This window comes from Urocitellus parryii, chromosome 7, assembly GCF_045843805.1.
Source record: "Urocitellus parryii isolate mUroPar1 chromosome 7, mUroPar1.hap1, whole genome shotgun sequence".
In the NCBI taxonomy this organism is placed as follows: Eukaryota; Metazoa; Chordata; class Mammalia; order Rodentia; family Sciuridae; genus Urocitellus; species Urocitellus parryii.
In genome coordinates this window covers 40,605,380-40,625,714 of record NC_135537.1, presented here as the reverse complement: position 1 = coordinate 40,625,714, position 20,335 = coordinate 40,605,380, and the positions used below count along the sequence as shown (strand labels likewise).

Here is a 20,335-nt window from a genome sequence, read left to right as displayed (position 1 = left end):
TATAAGATATTTAAATTTATTTGGTTAGTTACTTACTGGGGGTTGAACTAAAGGGTGCTTAACCTCTGAACCACATCCTTAGCCCTTTTTATTTTTTATTTTGAGAAGGGTCTTACTAGGTTGCTTTGGGTCTCGCTAAGTTGCTGAGGCTGGCCTTGAACTTGCCATCCTTCTTCCTCAGCCTTCCAAGTTGCTAGGATTGTAGGCATTTGCCACCATGCCTAGCTAAAATATTTACTTTTAATATCCTTTCTGTATGTATGTGGGTGTGTATTTTCTAGTACTGGGGATTGAAACCAAGGCCTTCTGAGTGCTCTAGACCCTACCCCTTTTATTTTTGATTTTCTTAAGAGATGGGGTTGTCCTGTGTTGTCCAGGCTGGCCTTAAATTCCTGGAGTTAAGTAATCCTCCTGCCTCAGCCTCCTGAGTAGCAGGGACTTCAGGTATGCACCACCATGCCCTCTAGTTCTATATTTGGTTTAGAGCTTCCAATTCTATTTTCTCTTCATTGGGCATTATTATTGATCAAAAAGACTTATGTTTAGTTTTATACATTTAGATATGTAGAGTCCTGGTTTCCTATGGGAGTAATATTTAAATAATAGGTTAAATTTTTATAATTTAGTAATTTATTCATTTAGTAATTTATTCAGATTTTACTGAATCTAAGAATGATTTCTTCTACTAGTTGAAATGAATTAGTAGTTTAAGTGATTTTTGAATTGTTACAGTGTTTAACTATTTGTTTATCATGTTTGAAAGGTTTTATGTAATTTCTTGATCTAAAGATCTTATTTATATTATTTAATTATATTGGCTTAGTAATCGTTAAGTGAGTCATAATTTGTCTTGGAAAAGGAATTTAAAATTCATATGTAGTCTGAAAATTCATACACAGTCTTCTTAGAGTCAGTTGTCTTTAGGCTGTAAAAGATATTAACAGGGCCAGGATTGTGGCTCAGTGGTTGAACACTTGCGTCATGTGTGAGGCACTGGGTTCAATTCTCAACACCACATATAAATAAATGAATAAATAAAGGTCCATCAATAACAAAAAAAAATTTAGAAAAAAGATACTAGCAAAGACTTGGAGATATATGCTAGATATTTGACTAGCAGAATAGACTTTCAAATTTTAAGGACCTTTTTTTTTCTTTTTTTTTTTTTTTGTGGTACTGGGGATTGAACCCAGGGATGCTCTATCACTGAGCTATATCCCCAGCTTTTTTTTTTTTTTTTTTTTTTTTTTACTTTTTGAGACTGGGTTTCGATAGTTGCAAATGGTAGCTTCGAATTTGTGATCCTCCTGCCTCAGCCATCCAAATTGTTGGCATTATAGGTGTGCACCACTACACCCAGCCACCTATACTTTTTTATTATAAAAAGTTTAAAATTTTAAGTATGACTTTCAAAGATGATAAACAGTGTATCTTTGATTTTTCAAATATATATTCTGAAGCTATTAAAAAACATTTTGTTTCTATAGTGGTAAATCCCTGAAAGAAACTGTTACTCTTGAAGATGGACGAATTGGAGAAAGACCAGAAATAATATATCATGTAATTCACACTATTTTATTGGGTTCTCTTGCAATGGTTATAGAAGGGTAAGTTTACTTTATCTGTTTGTTTTTTACAAAGATTGTTCTTCCTAATGATAATAAGTGGGTACATTCAAAAATACATTCATAAAACTTTGTAATAACTTAATTTTATAAATTTTCTTATATAACTTGAGTTTACAGGTGATCTTTATGGGATAGTGAACTGACATTTTTATTATTCATTGATGTGTTCAAAAACACTGAATGTTCCAAGGTAGAGCTGGGATTGTGGCTCAGCAGTAGAGCTCTCGCCTAGCACGTTTGAGACCCTGGGTTCGATCCTCAGCACCACATAAAATAAGGATTTTTTGTCCATCTACAACTAAAAATAAATATTTTTTTAAAATTTATATTATATCATAATGATTAAAGGAGAGGTAAATGGTGAGGTGAGAACACTGAAAAAATAGAATTTGGCTTAAAGAGATCAGAAAGGCTCTCTTTAGGAAAAGATGCTTGAGCTGAGACCTAAAAGTTAAGAGTGAAGTTGGTAAACAGAAGAGGAAAGAGTATTCCAGGTAGAGAGACTAGCATATGACAGACTTTACAGTGAGATGGAACATGGCACATTGTTGGGAGAGATGACATGGGGCTCAGTGTGGCTGAAGTGCATTGAGTTTGCAGTAGGACTTGTTGAGGACTTTAGGGTTATTATTTGTTTCTTTTATCCTTTTACTTTCCTTATTTTTAAAAAATTGCTTTTAAATGGCAAATGAACCCTCAGTGAAATATAAGTGGGATTCCATTTAATGTACAATAAGATAGGATATTTCTTTTTTTTTTTTTTTTTTTTTTTTAGGTACCAGGGATTGAACTCAGGGCACTCGATCACTCAGCCACATCCCCAGCCCTATTTTGTATTTCATTTAGAGAAAGGGTCTCACTGAGTTGCTTAGTGCCTCACTGTTGCTGAGTCTTGGTTTTGAACTCTTGCTCCTCCTGTCTCAGCCTTCCATGCTGCTGGGATTACAGGTGTGCACCACTGTTCCCGGAAAGATAGAATATTTCCGTTTTATTTGCTTGATAATTTTAATGTTCTGCATACCTTCATAAATTTGTTAAGGCAAATCAGTATTTATATATAGTCATATGTCACTTAATATCTGGGTGCATCCTAAGAAATGCATTGTTAAGTTGTGCAAACTTCATAGAGTATGCTCCTACAACCTAAGCCTAGTATAATTTCTCTAGGTGATATAATATTATTGGACCCCTGTCATACATGTAGTCCATCATTTACCAAAACATCACTATGCAGCATGTGACTATATTCATATTCATATATGTTATATCATAATTATTTAGGGGTTTGATTGCTTGGAACATATCTCACACTATTTTTAATCTTTAATTTTCAAACTCCTCTTATTCCTGCTCCTATTGAAAATCACACCAACTTGTTAATAAATTTAATTAAAACATTGAAAGAGTAGGGTGCAGTGATGCATTCCTGTAATCCCAGCCACCTGGGAGACTGAAGCAACAGTATCACAAGTTCAAGGCCAACCTCAGCAATTTAGTGAGACCCATCTCAAAGACTGGGGATATAACTCAGTACTAGAGTGCTCCTGGATTCAGTCCCCAGGGAAAAAAAAAGAACATACTCACTGAACAGAAGTTTCTAAATTTCCAATAAAAGTCACTCTTAGCAATGGTGAGAGATATAAAAGTATATAAGATGGAATTCCTCTTCTCCAGAAGCTCACAGTCTAAGAGGATAAATGCAGCATTCAGGAGTCCCTATATCTACTCTTAATTCTGACACCAACCCAAAATTTTGTGGGTTCCCCAAAACTACTTTCAGGTTCAATAACTCACTAAGATTCACAGAACTCAGATAAGTTATTATATTCATTGTACAGCAAAAGGATAAAGATTACAGTCATTCAGAGGAAAGAGGCATATAGGATGGGATCCAGGAGACACCAGGGCACAGAAAACCAGTTGTCATCTCCCAGTAAAGTTGTGCAGACAGTGCCTGTTTTTCTCAGGAACAATGCATGGCATTATACACAGAATACTGTCAATCAAGGAAATTCAACTGAACCATTGTTCAGTTTTTATTGAGGCTTTGTCACATAATGTGGTTGACTACCTGTGTGGCCCAAGGCCCCCACCATAAATCACATTGTTAGCATAAACTCTCAGGTATAACCCAACATCCCAGTTAAACAGAGATACTCTAAGCAGACAAGAGGTTAGTTACTTCCTAGGAGTGGAAGGCAACAGTCATATCTCTTCTTCAGGCAAAGTTAATCCTTTACTAGTGCAGTAAGAAGCCTGAAAAGAAGTATAAAGAGGGCTGGAGTTGTGGCTCAGGGGTAGAGCACTCGCCTCGAACATGTGAGACCCTGGGTTCGATCCTAGGCACCACATAAAAAAAAATAATAAACAAGTGAAATAAAGATGTTGTGTCCCACTACAACTAAAAAATTTTTTTAAAGTATAAAGAAAGAATACATGAGGCTTTTTGCCTATTAATTAGTTATTCTCATATTGTAATATCTGTAAATATAAGAATATCTCATCCCTTTCTTGTTTCTTTTTTTTTTTCTGTGATGTTGGATTGAACCTGGGGCCTCTCGCATGCTAGCTCTACCATTGAGCTATACCCACAGCCCTCATCTTTTTTTTTTTTAAATGAAAGAGGGAAATGTTACCATCTTTAGAAGTTTCTAGTTAAAAAAAAATAGGGATGGGTCTCACTGTGTTGTCCAAATTGCCCAAACTCTTGGGCCCAAACTCTGGCACTCAAGTTATCTTCCTGCCTCAGCCTCCCAAGTAGCTGGGACTACAGGTGCCACCATGCTAGGCTACACTGAGGATTTTTTAACAGAAAGTATCTTAGAGTTGTTTGAAAAAGATTCATCTAGCATTTAGTTGAATTGCAGGACAGAGTAAAGATAAAAGATAGAAATGTTACTCTTAAAATAAAATGGTATGGAAGGGAAGGATACCTTCACTTCCATGGAGCTGGCGTCAACCAGTGGGTTTGGCACCAATGGACTGATCCTTAGAGCAGAGATGTATTGTATTCCAGGGGATGTAGTACACATATAACTCAACGTGAATGGTGCCCTCTATTACTGTCAAGCAACCCTAGTATTGATTCTGGCTAACTGGAAGAACAGGTTGATATTTTAGGAAGTGGTGAAGTTGGGAGGAGATAGTGGTTGACCCCCCCCCCTCCAGAAAATTAATACAGTTTCTGTCTTTACTAGTAAAGTACATATTCTATGTGTGTCTGCCACTTCTCTCAAGGCCTAGGTTATGACACTTTTTGTGTGTGTGCAGTGCTAAGGAATTGAACCCAGACGTTACTCGTGCTAGGCAAGTCCTCTACCATTAAGCTACACCTTCAGCTCAGCATTCAGTTTTTAAAAGAACCTTCATTTAACTATATTTATCTATATAAACTATATTTAGTTATTTCACTTTTACCTAACCCTAGACTTTATGTAATTTTTCTTATACCTATTTCCTATTTGCTTCCTCTTTTTTTTCATATTTTTTAATTGGTGTACTATAATTGTACATGCCCTGTTTGGTTTTATTTCATTTTGAGAAAGAGCTCCTTGAGAGCTACTGCCATGACTTTTTTGTCTTCTTTTCTGTTACTTTGGTTAGCTTACAGTAGATGATCAGTCAATGTTCATTATTAAATAAATGAATATTTTTTATTTCATAGTTTTGCTCTTTTACAAAACCATGAGATTTGATTTTTATATCTGACCTCACATTCTTATCTGAGTTTAACACCAACAAATATTTCATGGAAGGGTCTGGTTGTTCTCCTCAGCATTAATTACCACAGTTATACTCTAGCTCTTCTTCTTCCATCTTCAGTTTTTACTATTTCCTCTGAAGACAGGCTCTTTTTGTTTTCTTTTCAGGGTTGAGGTCGGGGACCGGGGATTGAACTCAGGGGCACTCAACCAATGAGCCACATCCCCAGCCCTATTTTATATTTTATTTAGAGACAGGGTCTCACTGAGTTGCTTAGTGCCTCACTTTTGCCAAGGCTGGCTTTGAACTCATGATCCTCCTGTCTCAGCATCCCAAGCTGCTGGGATTACAGTGTACGCCACTGAACCCAGCTCTTTTTGTTTTCTTTACCACCTACAACATAAAATAATATACTTTCCTTTATTTATACAAGTTCATTTTTGTGTATACCTGTTTTTAATCTTTTTATTTAAGAGCCTTATTATAAGTCATTGGAGGTTTTGTTTTGTTTTTAGTACTAGAGACAACTCAGACTGAGATGTAGCCTCAGCCCTTTTTATTTTTTTATTTTGAGACAAGGTCTTGCTTAGTTATCAAGGCTAACTTCAAACTTGTGATCCTCCTGTTTCATCCCCCTGAGTAGCTGGGATTATAGGCATATACCACCAAAGCCAGTACAGATCCTTGCTTTTTAAAAAATTAATCTCAAAAGTAGCAAATAGATTATAATAAATATATAATAATATAGAAATATATATATAATATAGAAATATATGAAGTTAGGAGCTGGGGTTGTGGCTCAGTGATAGAGTGCTTGCCTAGCATGGGTGAGGCACTGGGTTTAAACCTCAGCACCACATAAAGATAGAATAAAGATATTATGTCCACCTACAACTAAAAAATAAATTAAAAAAAAGAAATATATGAAGTTAAAAGATAACATCCTACTTTCCAGGCATTATATCATATATCCACATTTAACAAAAGAAAAAGAAAAACAGGTGCAGGTACAGTGGTGCACACCTGTAATCCCAGTGACTTGGGAGGCTGAGGCAGGAGGATTGTGAGTTCAAACCCAGCCTCAGCAATTTAGTAGGCCCTAAGCAACTCAGACCCTATCTTTAATAAAATATAAAAAGGGCTGAGGAGGGCTGGGGTTTTGGCTCAGCAGTAGAGCATTTGCCTAGCACTTGCAAGATCCTGGGTTCAATTCTCAGCACCACATAAAAATAAATAAGTAAAATAAAGGTATTGTGTTCAACTACAACTAAAAAATAAATATATTTTAAGAAAAAAGAGGGGCTGAGGATGTGGCCTGGTGGTTAAGCACCCTTGGGTTTGATCCCTGGTACCAGGAAAAAAAAAAAAGGAAAAGCAAAAAACTAGGGAACACTATACATGAAGATTTTTATTTTGCTTTTTGTATTTTATTATTTATATCTATTCAAGGACACAGGATTTTTCTAAATTTTCTATTAAAAAATAGCATATGCTATAATTAAAACCATTGCATAATATCTTTATATAGTTATGCTAGTATGTCTATAGGCTAAATTACAGAAATGGCATTGCTTATCTTAGATTATTTTAAATTTTCAGTAAGTTCTGGTGAATTTCATTCTGAAAAGAGTTATATTCTCTCTAAGAGTACAATCTTGCTATACCTGCATCAATGTGAATGCTTTTATTTTATCCTCATTTGGTAACCCATGTTTTATTATGTAAGAATTGGGTAACAATCTATTGGTAATTTTTTTTTTTTTCTGTGCTGGGGTTATGGCTCAGTGGTAGAGCACTTGTCTATCATGTGTGAGGCACTGGGTTTAATTCTCAGCACCACATATAAATAAATAAATAATGTCCATCGTTTTTAACAATTTTTTTTTTCTTAATTTGGCACTGGGAATTGAACCCAAGGTTTCTTTACCACCAAGCTACATCCTCTACCTTTTTTATTTTTGTTATTTTGAGTAAGAGTCTCACTAAGTTGCCTAGGGCCTCACTAAGTTGCTGAGCCCAGCCTTGAGATCTTTCTGCCTCAGCCTTCGAAGTTGCTGGAATTATAGATATGTGCTGTAACATCTGTGCCGACTAAGTTTTTTCATTCTCCCTTAATGTTTTTGTATTTTTGTGGTACTAGGAAAGAACTTAGAAAAGTCAGATAATGATGGTTATGGGATGCCTTATGTTTTACTCTTTTTTATTTTTTCTAGCCTGAAATATATTTGGACTCCTTATGTGTGCATGTTAGCAGCATTTGGTGTATGTTCCCCTGAACTTTGGATGACACTTTTCAAGTGGCTTCGATTAAGAACTATACACCCAATATTGTTGGTGAGCCATTGTTTCTTTGTGTTAAATACTTTGTTTCTTTTCCAGTTATGTAATATCAGATGCTAATAAATAGAAACCATATTGAATACAATCCAATATAGTCTGAATAAGTCACGCAGTGACTTCCAGGTGGAAGAACAGGTCCTATGAAAAACATTTTTGTATAATTTCTGATTGTAAAATCAGTGCATTTCAGTCTGTACAACTTAAAAATACAAGGTAAAAATATAAGTGAATCAGTATTATGAGAAACCATAAGGAATTATTTTTATCTATTTTTTCCCTAACTGCTCTTGAGCTGAAATCAATTAAAGTTTTAAAATTTATTAATTTATTTATTTTTGTGGTATTAGGATTGAACTCAGAGCCTCACACATATTAGGCAAGCAATTTACCCTACATCCTTAGCCTTTTTTTTTTTTTTTTTTTTTTGGAGACAGTTTTGCCCAGGCTGGCCTCAACTTTCCAAGTAGCTGCCCTGCTTAAAAAAAAAAAAAAAAATTAAAAGTAATGCGGTAGTGGTCTTTATTTTTAAGAGGGTCTTGCTGGGTTGCCTAAATTGGCTCTAAACTCTTGGGATCAGTTGATTTTCCTTAGCCTCTCAAAAAGCTGAACTACAGGTGTGCACCACCATATCCACCTTTAATTTTTATAAGATCTTTTTTGGTTTGATTTAGAACTATGGTATGTTTTTTGTTGTACTAAAACATTTTCATTGTGCCTGCTATATGCTTGTCAAAAGAAATAAAGATAAAACATAGTTAGCTTAAAGCTTTTGATTCTTTCCCCAGCATCACACAAAAAAAGTATTCCTAGGTTGCTATTAGAACATAGAGAAGGGTTGTTTATTTATTTTTAGGGATTCAAAGGCAACTTTCCAATTTGAAATTTGAAAGATGATGAGTTATGAAGCAAATGAAAAAAAAAAAGGTATTCAATGTGAAAGGAATAAACAGAAGAAGGTAAAAGAACATTGCCGCAGTCTGGCTGGGCAAACTAACCCGGGGTGACAAGGAACTTGTGAAGGTTAGTTAATACAGCGGGAGCGAGTCGTTTATTGTAGGACAGTAGGGGTATATATACATAACTGAATACACAGCTTGTTCTTAATTAACATAAACTAGGTACAGCAGTCAACCAATAAGGAATCATCGTCTTAATGATTACACAGCAGTCAGTCATTAAGGAATCTCTATCATATTAATGACTTGCTGGCATTACTTCTCAAACCACTCCCTCTGGCAAAGTGCCAGGCGCCATCTTGACTTGTTTACGACCCTAACATCTCCCCTAACAGAACATGATGCAATCAAAAGAAATAAATGTGCAAAAAAATTAGTCTTATTGGCACAAAGCATGAAGTATAAGTGTGGTCAAATGATGAGGTTATGGGCTGGGGTTGTGGCTCAGTGGTAGAGTGCTCGCCTAGTGCACGTGAGGCATTGGGTTCGATCCTTAGCACCACATAAAAATAAAATAAAGGAATTGTGTCCACCTACAACTAAAATATAAATAAATATTTTAAAAATGATTAGGTTATGGTGGCCTCCATATCATATAATAGAGCTTGGTCTTTAATGGGCAGTAGAAAGGCATTGAGATTTTATTTATTTTGTGTGTGTGTGTGTGATGCTGGGGATTGACTTATCCATGTGAGGCTAGCATTCTACCAACTGAACTATACCCCCAGCCTGGCATTGAGACTTTTATGTCTCATAAGGAATAAGAATCAAACATTTTCTCTTAGCTCACTCTTAAAATTCTTTAAGGCTAGGGCTGGGGATGTGGCTCAAGCGGTAGCGCGCTCGCCTGGCATGCGTGCAGCCCGGGTTCGATCCTCAGCACCACATACCAACAAAGACGTTGTGTCTGCCGAGAACTAAAAAATAAATATTAAAAATTCTCTCTCTCTCTCTCTCTCTCTCTCTCTCTATCTCTCTCTCTCTCCTCTCTGACTCTCTCTTTAAAAAAAAAAATTTAAAAAAAATTCTTTAAGGATAGGCTTAAAGGCCATGTAGATGAAAGTAACACAGGTATCAGTTTATTGAAAGTTCACTATGTGTCAGATTCTGTTTTGAAGCATTTCATGTGGTATTCAGTACTGTTTTGTTATCACTGAAGAAAAAGACACTAAGCTTAAATTGTTTAAATAACTTGCTTAAGATAATATAGCTTTTATATGTGAAAACCATAAATAAACATCACATAACATTCACATCCAGGTTTATTTGGACTCCAAAACCTATTTGAGAGCTTATTACAGTAGTGCATGTCTATAATCCTAGCAACTCATGAGACTGAGACAGGAGGCTCACAAATTTGAGGCTAGCCTTAGCAATTTACAAGGCCCTAGCAATTTAAAATTTAAAATAAATAAATAAAAAGGGCGAGTGATATAGTTCAGTGGTAAAGTGCCCCTGAGTTTAAGCAGTGATGTCAAACAAAAGCCTGCTTGATTAACACTCTTGCCACATTGACAAAAGAAAAAATACTGTGCTATATTAGAATGAAAAAAAAAGTAGTTAGAAAAAGATTAATAAGACTCAGTGCTTGATTAAGTATTGGGGGAATGAGCTGGGTGAGGTGGCACAAACCTATAATACTAGCAGTTCAGGAAGCTGTGACAGGAGGATTGCAAGTTCAAGGCCAGCCTCAGGAATTTTAGCAAGGCCCTTAAGCAATTTTAATGAGACCCTGTCTCAAAAATTAAGAATAGAAAGGTCTGGGAACCAGGTGCTGTGGCACACATCCGTAATCTCAGCTGATCAGGAGGCTGAGAGTTCAAAGCCAGTCTCAGCAACGGCAAGACCCTAAGCAACTCAGTGAGACCCTATCTCTAAACAAAATACAAAATAAAGCTAGGCATATGGCTCAGTGGTTGAGTGCCCCTGAGTCCCTAGTACCAAAAAAAAAAAAAAAAAAAAAAAAGGTCTGGGGATATGGCTCACTAGTAAAGCACCCTGGGTTAAATCCCTGGTACCCTCACCCCCCCCCCCAAAAAAAAAAAAGGGTAGAAATGATGGTATTTTCTAGGTTTCTGGTTTGTATGACTGTGGATCATTGTTCATTAGGTTAACAATAGACAAGGGACAGTAGGAAGAACTGGTTTTGGCAGGAAGATGAGTTATGTTTAATAATAATCATGTTAGCCAGGTACATGTTAGCCAAGTGCATACCTGTAATCCCAGCAGCTCAGGAGGCTGAGACAGGAGGATCTCAAGTTCAAAGCCAGCCTCAGCAAAAGGGAGGTGCTAAGCAACTCAGTGAAACCCTGTGTCTAAATAAAATAAAAAATAGAGCTGGGATTGTGGCTCAGTGGTTGAGTGATATTGAGTTCAATCCCTGATACCCAATCCTCCCCCCCAAAAAATAATATTTTGCCAGTCTTATTCCCAGAATTTATACATTCTTATTTTAACATACTAGTATATTTATTAGCTATTTTTTGTTACTTTCTCCCGTACTAGGGATTGAACCCTGGGGCTTTTTAACACTGAGCTATATCCCCAGTCCAGCCCCTGCTTTTTTTGAAAAAGGGTCTCACTGAGTTGCTTAGGTCCTTGCTAAGTTGCTGAGGCTGGCCTCAAATTTGCGATCCACCTGCCTCAGTTTCCCAAATTGCTGGGATTGCAGGCACGTGCCACCCTGCCTGGCTCATTGTCTTCTTATTGTTGTTGTTAGCTTTTCATGTAGCAATTCAGAATTATTTTCAGACTCTTAGTGGCATAAGTCCCTGACAAATTTTCAAATATTGATTGGCTATTTGAAATATTATGAGCATTACTTTTTTGATGCTCTGCTATAAATTTATGTAGTAAATATGTGTGTTTCACTTTACCTCCTGGTTAGTGTTTGAAACTCTTTAATTATCCCTCATTTCACTTTGTGAACTCAATTCTATACTGGCTTCACTTTCTATTATTGGAATTTTTATAACTAAAAGGATATTCAGTTGATCATAGAGTCATTGCTAGTATCTCTAAAGTATACTCATATTTACCTATAACCCTTTTTGCTTTGATATTTCAGGCTCTTATTCTGAGCATGGCTGTGCCCACTATAATAGGTCTCAGTTTATGGAAAGAGGTAAGAAAACCAGAAGCTTAAATTACTGAAATGTACAAGATAATGTTTTTTTTTCATTTATTTTTTTTAATTTTGAGACAGGGTCTAACTAAGTTGCTTGTGGCCTTGCTGAGTTGCATGGCGGGCTTTGAATTTACAATCCTCCTGCCTCAGCTTCCCAAGCTGCTGGAATTACAGACATGCACCACTGTGCCTGGCTGGTAATGATAAATTTATATATGTGTGTAGGAAATTTTTATCAAGAATACTATTCTAAGCTGGACATGGTGGCAAACGCCAGTAATCCCAGCAACTGGAGAGACAAGGCAGGAGGATCACAAGTTCAAGGTCAGCCTCAGCAACTTAATGAAGTCCTACAAAATTTAGGGAGACCCTGTTTCAAAATAAAAAATAAGAACTGGGGGTATAGCTCAGTGTTATAGTGCCCCTGGGTTAAATCCCTGGTACCCCCCCCCCCCAGCAAAAAAAATAAATAAAAAACTATTACATCAAAGTGAGATGTTGTTACTAATGCTTTTTTTTTTAAAGTTATAACAGAAGACCCACAACATTTTTAGAATGCCATGTGATATTGTTTTTTTGTAGTCTAATAAGATTGTAAATTCAGTATCTAATTGGCAAAGGAAATTGCTGAAAAATAGGTCTTAATGTTTAAAAATATTCGCTTCATTTTAATATCTGTAATATAAATTCTTAGGTTTATCATAATGTAAATGAAACTACTTGCCAGTAAACTTACAAGTTTTATTAGTAAGTAAAATTTGTTCACTTGTTTAGTAAGTGTGCATAAAATACAGAACTGATGATTAATTGTTTGATATTGATAAAATTATTTATTGAGTCTAGGCAGTGCATCAACCATAAGATTATTATTTGGATGAGAAGAATGAGCAGGTCACTGAAAGAAAGCAAAGAGATCAATGACATTTTTGTCATGAAAACATTATTGTATTATTTGCCTCAAATTAACTTTTAGTCTTTTGAGATACTTTGGAGAAATTCTAAACTTTCTAATTACTTACATCTTTTGGGGATTTGTTTTGCATTTTAGTTCTTTCCAAGATTAATGACAGAATTAACGGAACTACAGGAATTCTATGACCCAGATACAGTGGAACTTATGACCTGGATAAAGTAAGAATTGAACTGTCCAAGACTGTTGTTAAACTATTAACTAATTATTGCATGCTATCTAATGGATTCAAGGGAAATAATAATTAATACTTTTCCAATTTCTCATAAAACTCAGCAATTTTTTTTTTAAACATTTATGTATTTTTTTTTTCGTTATCAGCAGACACAACATCTTTGTTGGTATGTGGTGCTGAGGATCGAACCCGGGCCGCACGCATGCCAGACGAGCGCGCTACCGCTTGAGCCACATCCCCAACCCCAAAACTCAGCAATTTTATCACCATGATTTTTAGGCATTTTTAGTGTTGACTGAACTTTGTGATTCTATTTCCTAATGAAACTGACTTTTTTGGACTTGAAAATACGATGTTGATAAGTGAGTTTAGAGACTTCTAACATCAAACACCTAGAAATATGAAATAAAAAGGAATGTTTAGAAGCATCAAGAAAATGTTTCTTTTATTATTGACTGGAGGTGAACGAACAGTTGATTGCCAGTCTTAGTTACCGAGGGATTTATATTTTAATGCCTAAGCAGAACAGGTGGTGTGGTCTTGGCCTCTAGAAGCAGAGAATTGGAACTGAGACCCCCACTTGGTACTGGGGACTGAACCCAGGAGTGCTTAACCACTGAGCCACATCCTCAGTCGTTTTTTGTATTTTATTTAGAGACAGAGTCTCACTAAATTGCTGAGTTGCTGAGGCTGGATTTTAACCTGGATTTAACTGGATTTTAACTGTTCTTCTGTCTTAACCTCCCAAACTACTGGTTTTATAGCTGTGTGCCTAGTAAAGAATTGTTCTCTTTAAATTACCCTTAACTATTGCTAATTAATACTTTTTGTGAATTGTGATTACTATGAGGGTGCACTGACTGTACAGTCTTGTGCTATCATTAAGAAAAGAGGAACTCAACATTGAGGTATGTGATTTATTGTAATATTTTCAAAAATATAACAATGGCCTGGACAGTTGGATGTTTTTTTGTGGTGTAATTGTTTTCTCTTATATGTATTTCCTCACTAATGAGTGCTCCCTGAGCACAGTGACAAGGTTCCATTTCTTTATTTTCAGAACTTGATACTATGCTTAGACATGGGTAGGTGCTGAACATTGAATACATGAAGTGAATAAATAAGTGAAGGGAGGGCTGGAGGGTACAGCTCAATGGTAGACCAATTGTCTACCAGGTGTGAGGCCCTAGGTTTGATACCCAGCACTGCAAATATATATAGATGCATGCATTTAGGACCTGTTTGTAGGTTTCCCACCTTGTAAGTAGCATCTGTCTGGGCCTTTAGATGATGATTCAGGTTAGAGAGGTCCTACATACGTTATCTGGAATCATGTAGGGTAAAAACAGAGAAAGGAGTAGGAGTGTAAATTAATCTGAAAGGAGTTGTGTTGTGGTGGTTAATGTTTGCAAAAGATGAATTTGAGAATTTATAGTGTTACCACTATAAATTCTAGTATAGTATATTCTTATCATTATCCATTCTGGATTATTTTTTATAGCATTATTGCTATGTGACATAACTTTATTGTCTCCTCCTTCTCCCTCTTTTTTTAAAAAAAAACTTCTATATTTAAGTATTCAAAACAGTGCTTGGCATATTGTAAGTGCTGAGTCTTTCTTTTTAATGAATTCATAAATGAAAATTGATAGAGAAATTTTAGTGTTATACATTGTAAGTTACTTTGTATTTCAGAGTTGTAAATTGGTGAACTTAATAGTATACTTACCTTTCATTGTGTGAATCTTTTGGTTCTTTGCAGAAGGCAAGCTCCAATTGCAGCTGTGTTTGCAGGGAGTCCACAGTTAATGGGTGCAATTAAATTATGCACTGGATGGATGGTGACAAGCTTGCCTCTTTATAATGATGACGATCTCCTCAAGAGAAATGAAAATGTAAGACATTTTAAATTTGATATTTGGGTCTTTTTTACAACAATCTATATTTTAAATAGTTTCAATAGTGATGCATATGTTCCTAGTTAACTAGGAAAATCCAAATAATTTTAGAAGAGTTAATTAGCTTTAGTTTTTAAAAGCTGTATAATACATTTTTTTAACCTCGAGGAAACCCAATATTAAATTATTTATTTTATGAATACTATTGATGTTTCCAGGAAAAACATTCATTTTCCCCCAAAATATTAAGGGAACTGACATATAGTATTTAAAAAAGGGAAACTTATTTTTGAAAATATCTGTGTTCTCTATCTGGGTATGGTGGTACACACCTGTGATCCCAGCAACTATAGAGAGACAGGAGGATTGCAAGTTCAAGGCTAGCCTTAGTAATAGCAAGGCCCCAAGCAACTTAACAAGACCCTCTCTCAAAATTAAAAATAAATAGGGATGTAGATCAGTAGTAAAGTGCCCCTGGGTTCACTCCCTAGCACCAAACACGTGTGTTTGTCTGTTGAAGGAAAGCTGTCAGTATCTTGAAATATTTTGTTTTCCCAAGCCAAAATTTTATTACTGATTATAAAAAACTAATTCATTTTTTTGGTATGGGTTTTTATTAATAATTCAATATAATATTAGAATGGCATCTAATCTTTAATCGTAGTTTAAAGAATGTACTTTTTGCATATTGTTGCATTATAGTTGTACATAATGGTGGGATTTGTTTTTACATATTTATGCATACACATAATATAACAGTATAAATTGGCCAGTATTATTTCCCAATATTTCTTCTTTTTCTTCCCTCCTGTCTTCCCTTGGGAGCATATATTGTTTTGAATGTTTGTATAGTTTTAAATGACAACTTTATATCTGAAACTGAACCTGGATTTCCAATATCCTGTTTTTCAGTTTGAGAAAATTTCATATAGTTTATAAGTACTAAAGAAGAAGTATGGGCTGGGGATGTGGCTCAAGCAGTAGCGCGCTCACCTGGCATACGTGTGGCCCGGGTTCGATCCTCAGTACCACATACAAACAAAGATGTTGTGTCTGCCGAAAACTGAAAAATAAATATTAAAAAATTCTCTCTCTCTCTCTAAAAAAAAAAAAAGAAGTATAAGCAATTTAGAGGGTAAGAATACAGAATGTGAAATTAGAATTAGACTCAATAGCTCGTTCTCCCACATATTTAGCTTTGGAACCTTGTATATGCTTATGAATCTGGAAATAATATTAGTTTTCACCTCCTATTTGTGAGAATTAAATCAGATGATGTGTTGTTAAAAGTTTGCTTTTGTTATGTACTATTAAATTGTAATTGAATATACATGCATGTATGTACATGTACACAAATTACAAACGGGAGTTCAAAAGCAGAAGCAATCAGTTCTGCCTATAGAAATCTTAAGAATTTATCATAAAGGTCATTTGCCTTGATGTGAGCCTGGAAGATTGAGTGGAAACTTGTTTGGAAAAGGAATCCTTATGATTCCAGGCTGAAAAACCAGTACAAGTAAAGAATTTTTTTTTTTTTTTTTTTTTGTAGTGAAGATTGAACACAGGGGTGCATGACCACTAAGCCACATTCCTAACCCTTTTTATTTTTTATTTTGAGACAAGGTCTCACTAAGTTGCTTAGGCTTCCCATAGTTGCTGATGCTGGCCTTGAACTTCTGATATCCTGCCTTAGTCTCCAGAATCACTGAGATATGCCTCGCTATACCTGGCACAAGTCCAAAAATGTATATGGCCATGAAATAAAATTCTGGAGAGCCTGCAATGTCATGCTGAAGAATTTAGACTTATTCTTGAGGCAATTGGAGACATGAAAGACATTTAATAAGTTTGACAGTGGAGTGAGTAGGGCTGTTTTAGAGAGTTAATTATAGTCACAGCTAAGAAAGCAAATTGAAACAGGTGCAGGAAAGATCAAAGATGATGTCTACCTGAGGGTGATTTACTTGAGAGGCAACAGCTATTTCTGATTAGTATTTTCTGTGCTTCAAAGATGTAGAAATGTTTATGCAGAATAGAGAGCATATTCCTGAACTTTTGTTTTTGTAGACTTAAAAAAAACCCAACTCTATATTTTTGCTTTTGCTTTTGATAGTACTTATTCCTAAAACAGAATTTCAGAGTTGCCTTTAATTAAGTCAGAGTTAAATTTAACATTTTAGCGTTTTAAGTTTAATGGAACTTGGCTCTGAGAATAACAACCATGGATTTTGTTTTGTTTTTGTATTTATTTCTTTCCAAACTTTTGCCTTTCTCTATAATATCTGGTACATAGCAGGTGCTAAATACATTTAATGTTTAATCAAAATCCAAATAGAACATCATAAATGAAATCATATAATTTAGATTAGTTATTATCTCTAATTTATAATCTTTGTATAATTCCCTATGGGACATTTGGCAGTGTATGGAGACACTTTCAGTTGTAAAAACTGGAAGTGTGGGGTTGTTCTATAGGCATCTAACAGGTAGAGACTGGTTATGCTGGTAAACATCCTACAATGTGTAGAGCAACTTCCCTCCTGTCTCAAAGAACTATCTGGCCGGAAATGTCTGCAATGCTAAGGTTGAAAAACTCTGCTCTAGGCTATTAGTGATAATATTGCTATTACACAGTCGTGGGTTTTTTTTTTGTTTTGTTTTGTTTTGTTTAGTTTGATTTGTACAGTATAAGGGAGTGAATCCAGGGCCTAGCACATGTTAGGCAAGTGCTATACTACTGATCTATACCCCAGCCTTTTTAAAATATTTTATTTTGAGACAAAGTCTCACTGAGTTACTTAGGCTGGCCTTGAGCTTTCGATCCTCCTGTTTCAGCTTCCTAAGTAGCTTGGATTGTAGCTTGCCACAGTAGTTTTTTTTTAATGCCATGGTAGTCTGTTTTAGTTTCCTAAACTCAAATAAAATAAATATGTATATAAAATAAATACAAATGTATGTAAACTATCAGACATAAGCTGGGTAAGATAGAATCATTCCCATTATAACTTATCCACAGCACAGTGAATGACCAACTTCCTTTTGATGTATTAGCATTTTGTATAGCATAAACATCCATGGATATTGGACCTGAAAGGTGCTAGACAGCCAGCAGCCATGAGACATAGTAGGCAGCTATTGAGTATTCTGCAAACAAATTGTAATCTTTTTTAATCACAACTTCAAATTTCAGTATTTTTCAGGACAAATAGTATGTGATACTAATAGGGTTGGCAGAGTTGTAATTAAAATGCTATGGAATCAGGCTGGAGTTGTGGCTCAATGGTAAAGCATTTGTCTAGCACCTGTGAGGCTTTGGGTTCCATCACCAGCACCACATAAAAATAAATAAACAAAATAAAGGTATTGTGATCATCTAAAACTAAAAATATTTTTTAAATCAAAGAATAAATAAATGCCATGGAATCAGAACATGATTCTTAAGCATCCTTTCTTGGCATTGTGTGACAAATTATTTTTTTACTTTCTTGTGTCTGTGTCGTGCATAAAATGAGTATAAAAAACTCTGAATCAGATTAATAAAAAATTTAAGGCCCTGTTACAACTCAATAATAAAAAGAGAGCCCACTAGGGGAGGGTTGAGAATTTAGCTCAGTTGATAGAGTGCTTGCCTGGCATGTACAAGGTCCTGGGTTCAATCCCCAGCACCAGTAAATAAATAAATGGGGAAATGACTTTAGTAGATATTTGTCCAAAGAATTAATTCAAATGGCTAATGAGCATATGAAAAGATGCTCAATCTCAGTAGCCATCAGGGAAATGCAAATAAAATCCACAAGTAGATACCACTTCAGACCTAGGAGAATAGCTAAAAATCAAAAGGACAAGTAGGGTTAAGGATGTGGAAAACTCTGAACCAAACCCTTGTACGCTGATGGTGGGAATATGAAATGTACAGCTGCTTTGGAAATATGTCTAGCAGATTCTCAAAAAGTAATTCTATTCCCAGTTATATACCCAAGAGTAATGAAAACATGTCCACCAAAAATATTATACACGATTGTTCATAGAAGCATTGTTCATGATAGTCTAAAGGTGGAAGCAACTCAGATGTTTATCAGCTGATGACTGAATAAGCAAAATGTGGGATATCCATGCAATGAATGTTACTTAGCACTGAAAGGGAATGAAGTCCTGATACATGCTACAACATGAATGAATTTTGTAAACCTTGTGCTAAGTGAAAAAATCTAGTCACAAAGGAATACATATGTAATGTTCCTTTTATGTGAAATGTCCAGAATAGTTAATATTTGTAAAGACAAAGTAAATTATTGGTCTGGTACTTGGCACACACCAGATTGATTCGGACCTTGATAAGTTGCTGAAACTGGCTTTGAACTTATGATCCTCCTGCCTCAGCTTCCAAAGTTCTGGGATTACTGGTATGTGCCATGGTGTCTGGCTCAACAGTATATTCTTTTTTTTTTTTTTTTTTTTTAAAGAGAGAGTGAGAGAGAGAGGGACAGAGAGAGAATTTTAACATTTATTTATTTTTCTTAGTTCTCGGCGGACACAACATCTTCGTTTGTATGTGGTGCTGAGGATCGAACCCGGGCCGCACGCATGCCAGGCGAGCGCGCTACCACTTGAGCCACATCCCCAGCCCCAACAGTATATTCTTTAAAAAAGAAAAATTCTACCTCTCATATCAGTGCCCCTAAACAACTTTTTCAATTTTCTACGTTCCCTTCAAGTTTATATCTGTGAACATTTCTTATTTTGTATATGGTGGTTATCAGAATTACATCATATGATTTCTAATTAATTAGATACGACATTATTTTTACTAATTGTTTTATATTTAATTGTGATCACTGTGATACATGAATATAAACTTCTCAAGGGCAGAAATAAAATCATAGTAAATACCTTTATTTTCTCCAAGTGTTGTGTAGTACTAAGAACACAGTAGGTGGTCAGTTTGAATAGTTTTTTTATTTGTTTTGGTACTAGGGATTTAACCTAGGGACACTTTATTACTGAGCTACATTCCCAGTCCTTTGTATTTTTTATTTTGATAACGTTTCTAACTAAGTTACATAGGGCCTCCCTAATTTGCTGAGACTGGCCTTGAACTTGTGGTCCTCCTGCCTCCCAAACAGCTGGGATTATAGGCATGCACCACCATACCTTGCTTAGTATAATTCTGATTAACAGGAGTTTACATATCTTTTAAGATCAGTTTTAATTATTTTCTTTCAGATTTACCAAATCTATTCAAAGCGATCTGCTGAAGATATTTATAAAATACTGACATCCTACAAAGCTAATTATCTAATTGTGGAAGATGCTATCTGCAATGAAGTGGGAACCATGAGAGGCTGTAGGGTTAAAGATTTACTAGATGTTGCAAATGGCCACGTAAGTAATAATTCAGAAAGTTTTTTTTTTTAAATGACTTTATTTAAACTTAACCTCCAAGTTTTATCCAAGTTTTATTTTTAGAACTCAACTAAGACTTAATGGGAGCACTTATCTTTTTTTTTTTTTTTTTTAATGGGAGCACTTATTACAATTA

At 35.3% G+C, this 20,335-nt stretch overlaps 1 protein-coding gene across 1 annotated transcript in view; it reads left to right on the top strand.

Moving 5' to 3' along the window:
* Window positions 1–20,335, top strand: part of Dpy19l4 (dpy-19 like 4) — a 65,719-nt gene that overhangs the window by 34,809 nt on the left and 10,575 nt on the right. The window contains exons 13-18 of the mRNA XM_026383355.2: window positions 1,488–1,607; window positions 7,544–7,664; window positions 11,694–11,750; window positions 12,802–12,884; window positions 14,661–14,793; window positions 20,020–20,178. Of these exons, the coding sequence (XP_026239140.2) occupies window positions 1,488–1,607; window positions 7,544–7,664; window positions 11,694–11,750; window positions 12,802–12,884; window positions 14,661–14,793; window positions 20,020–20,178 (673 nt within the window). The remainder of the gene's footprint in view (window positions 1–1,487; window positions 1,608–7,543; window positions 7,665–11,693; window positions 11,751–12,801; window positions 12,885–14,660; window positions 14,794–20,019; window positions 20,179–20,335) is intronic.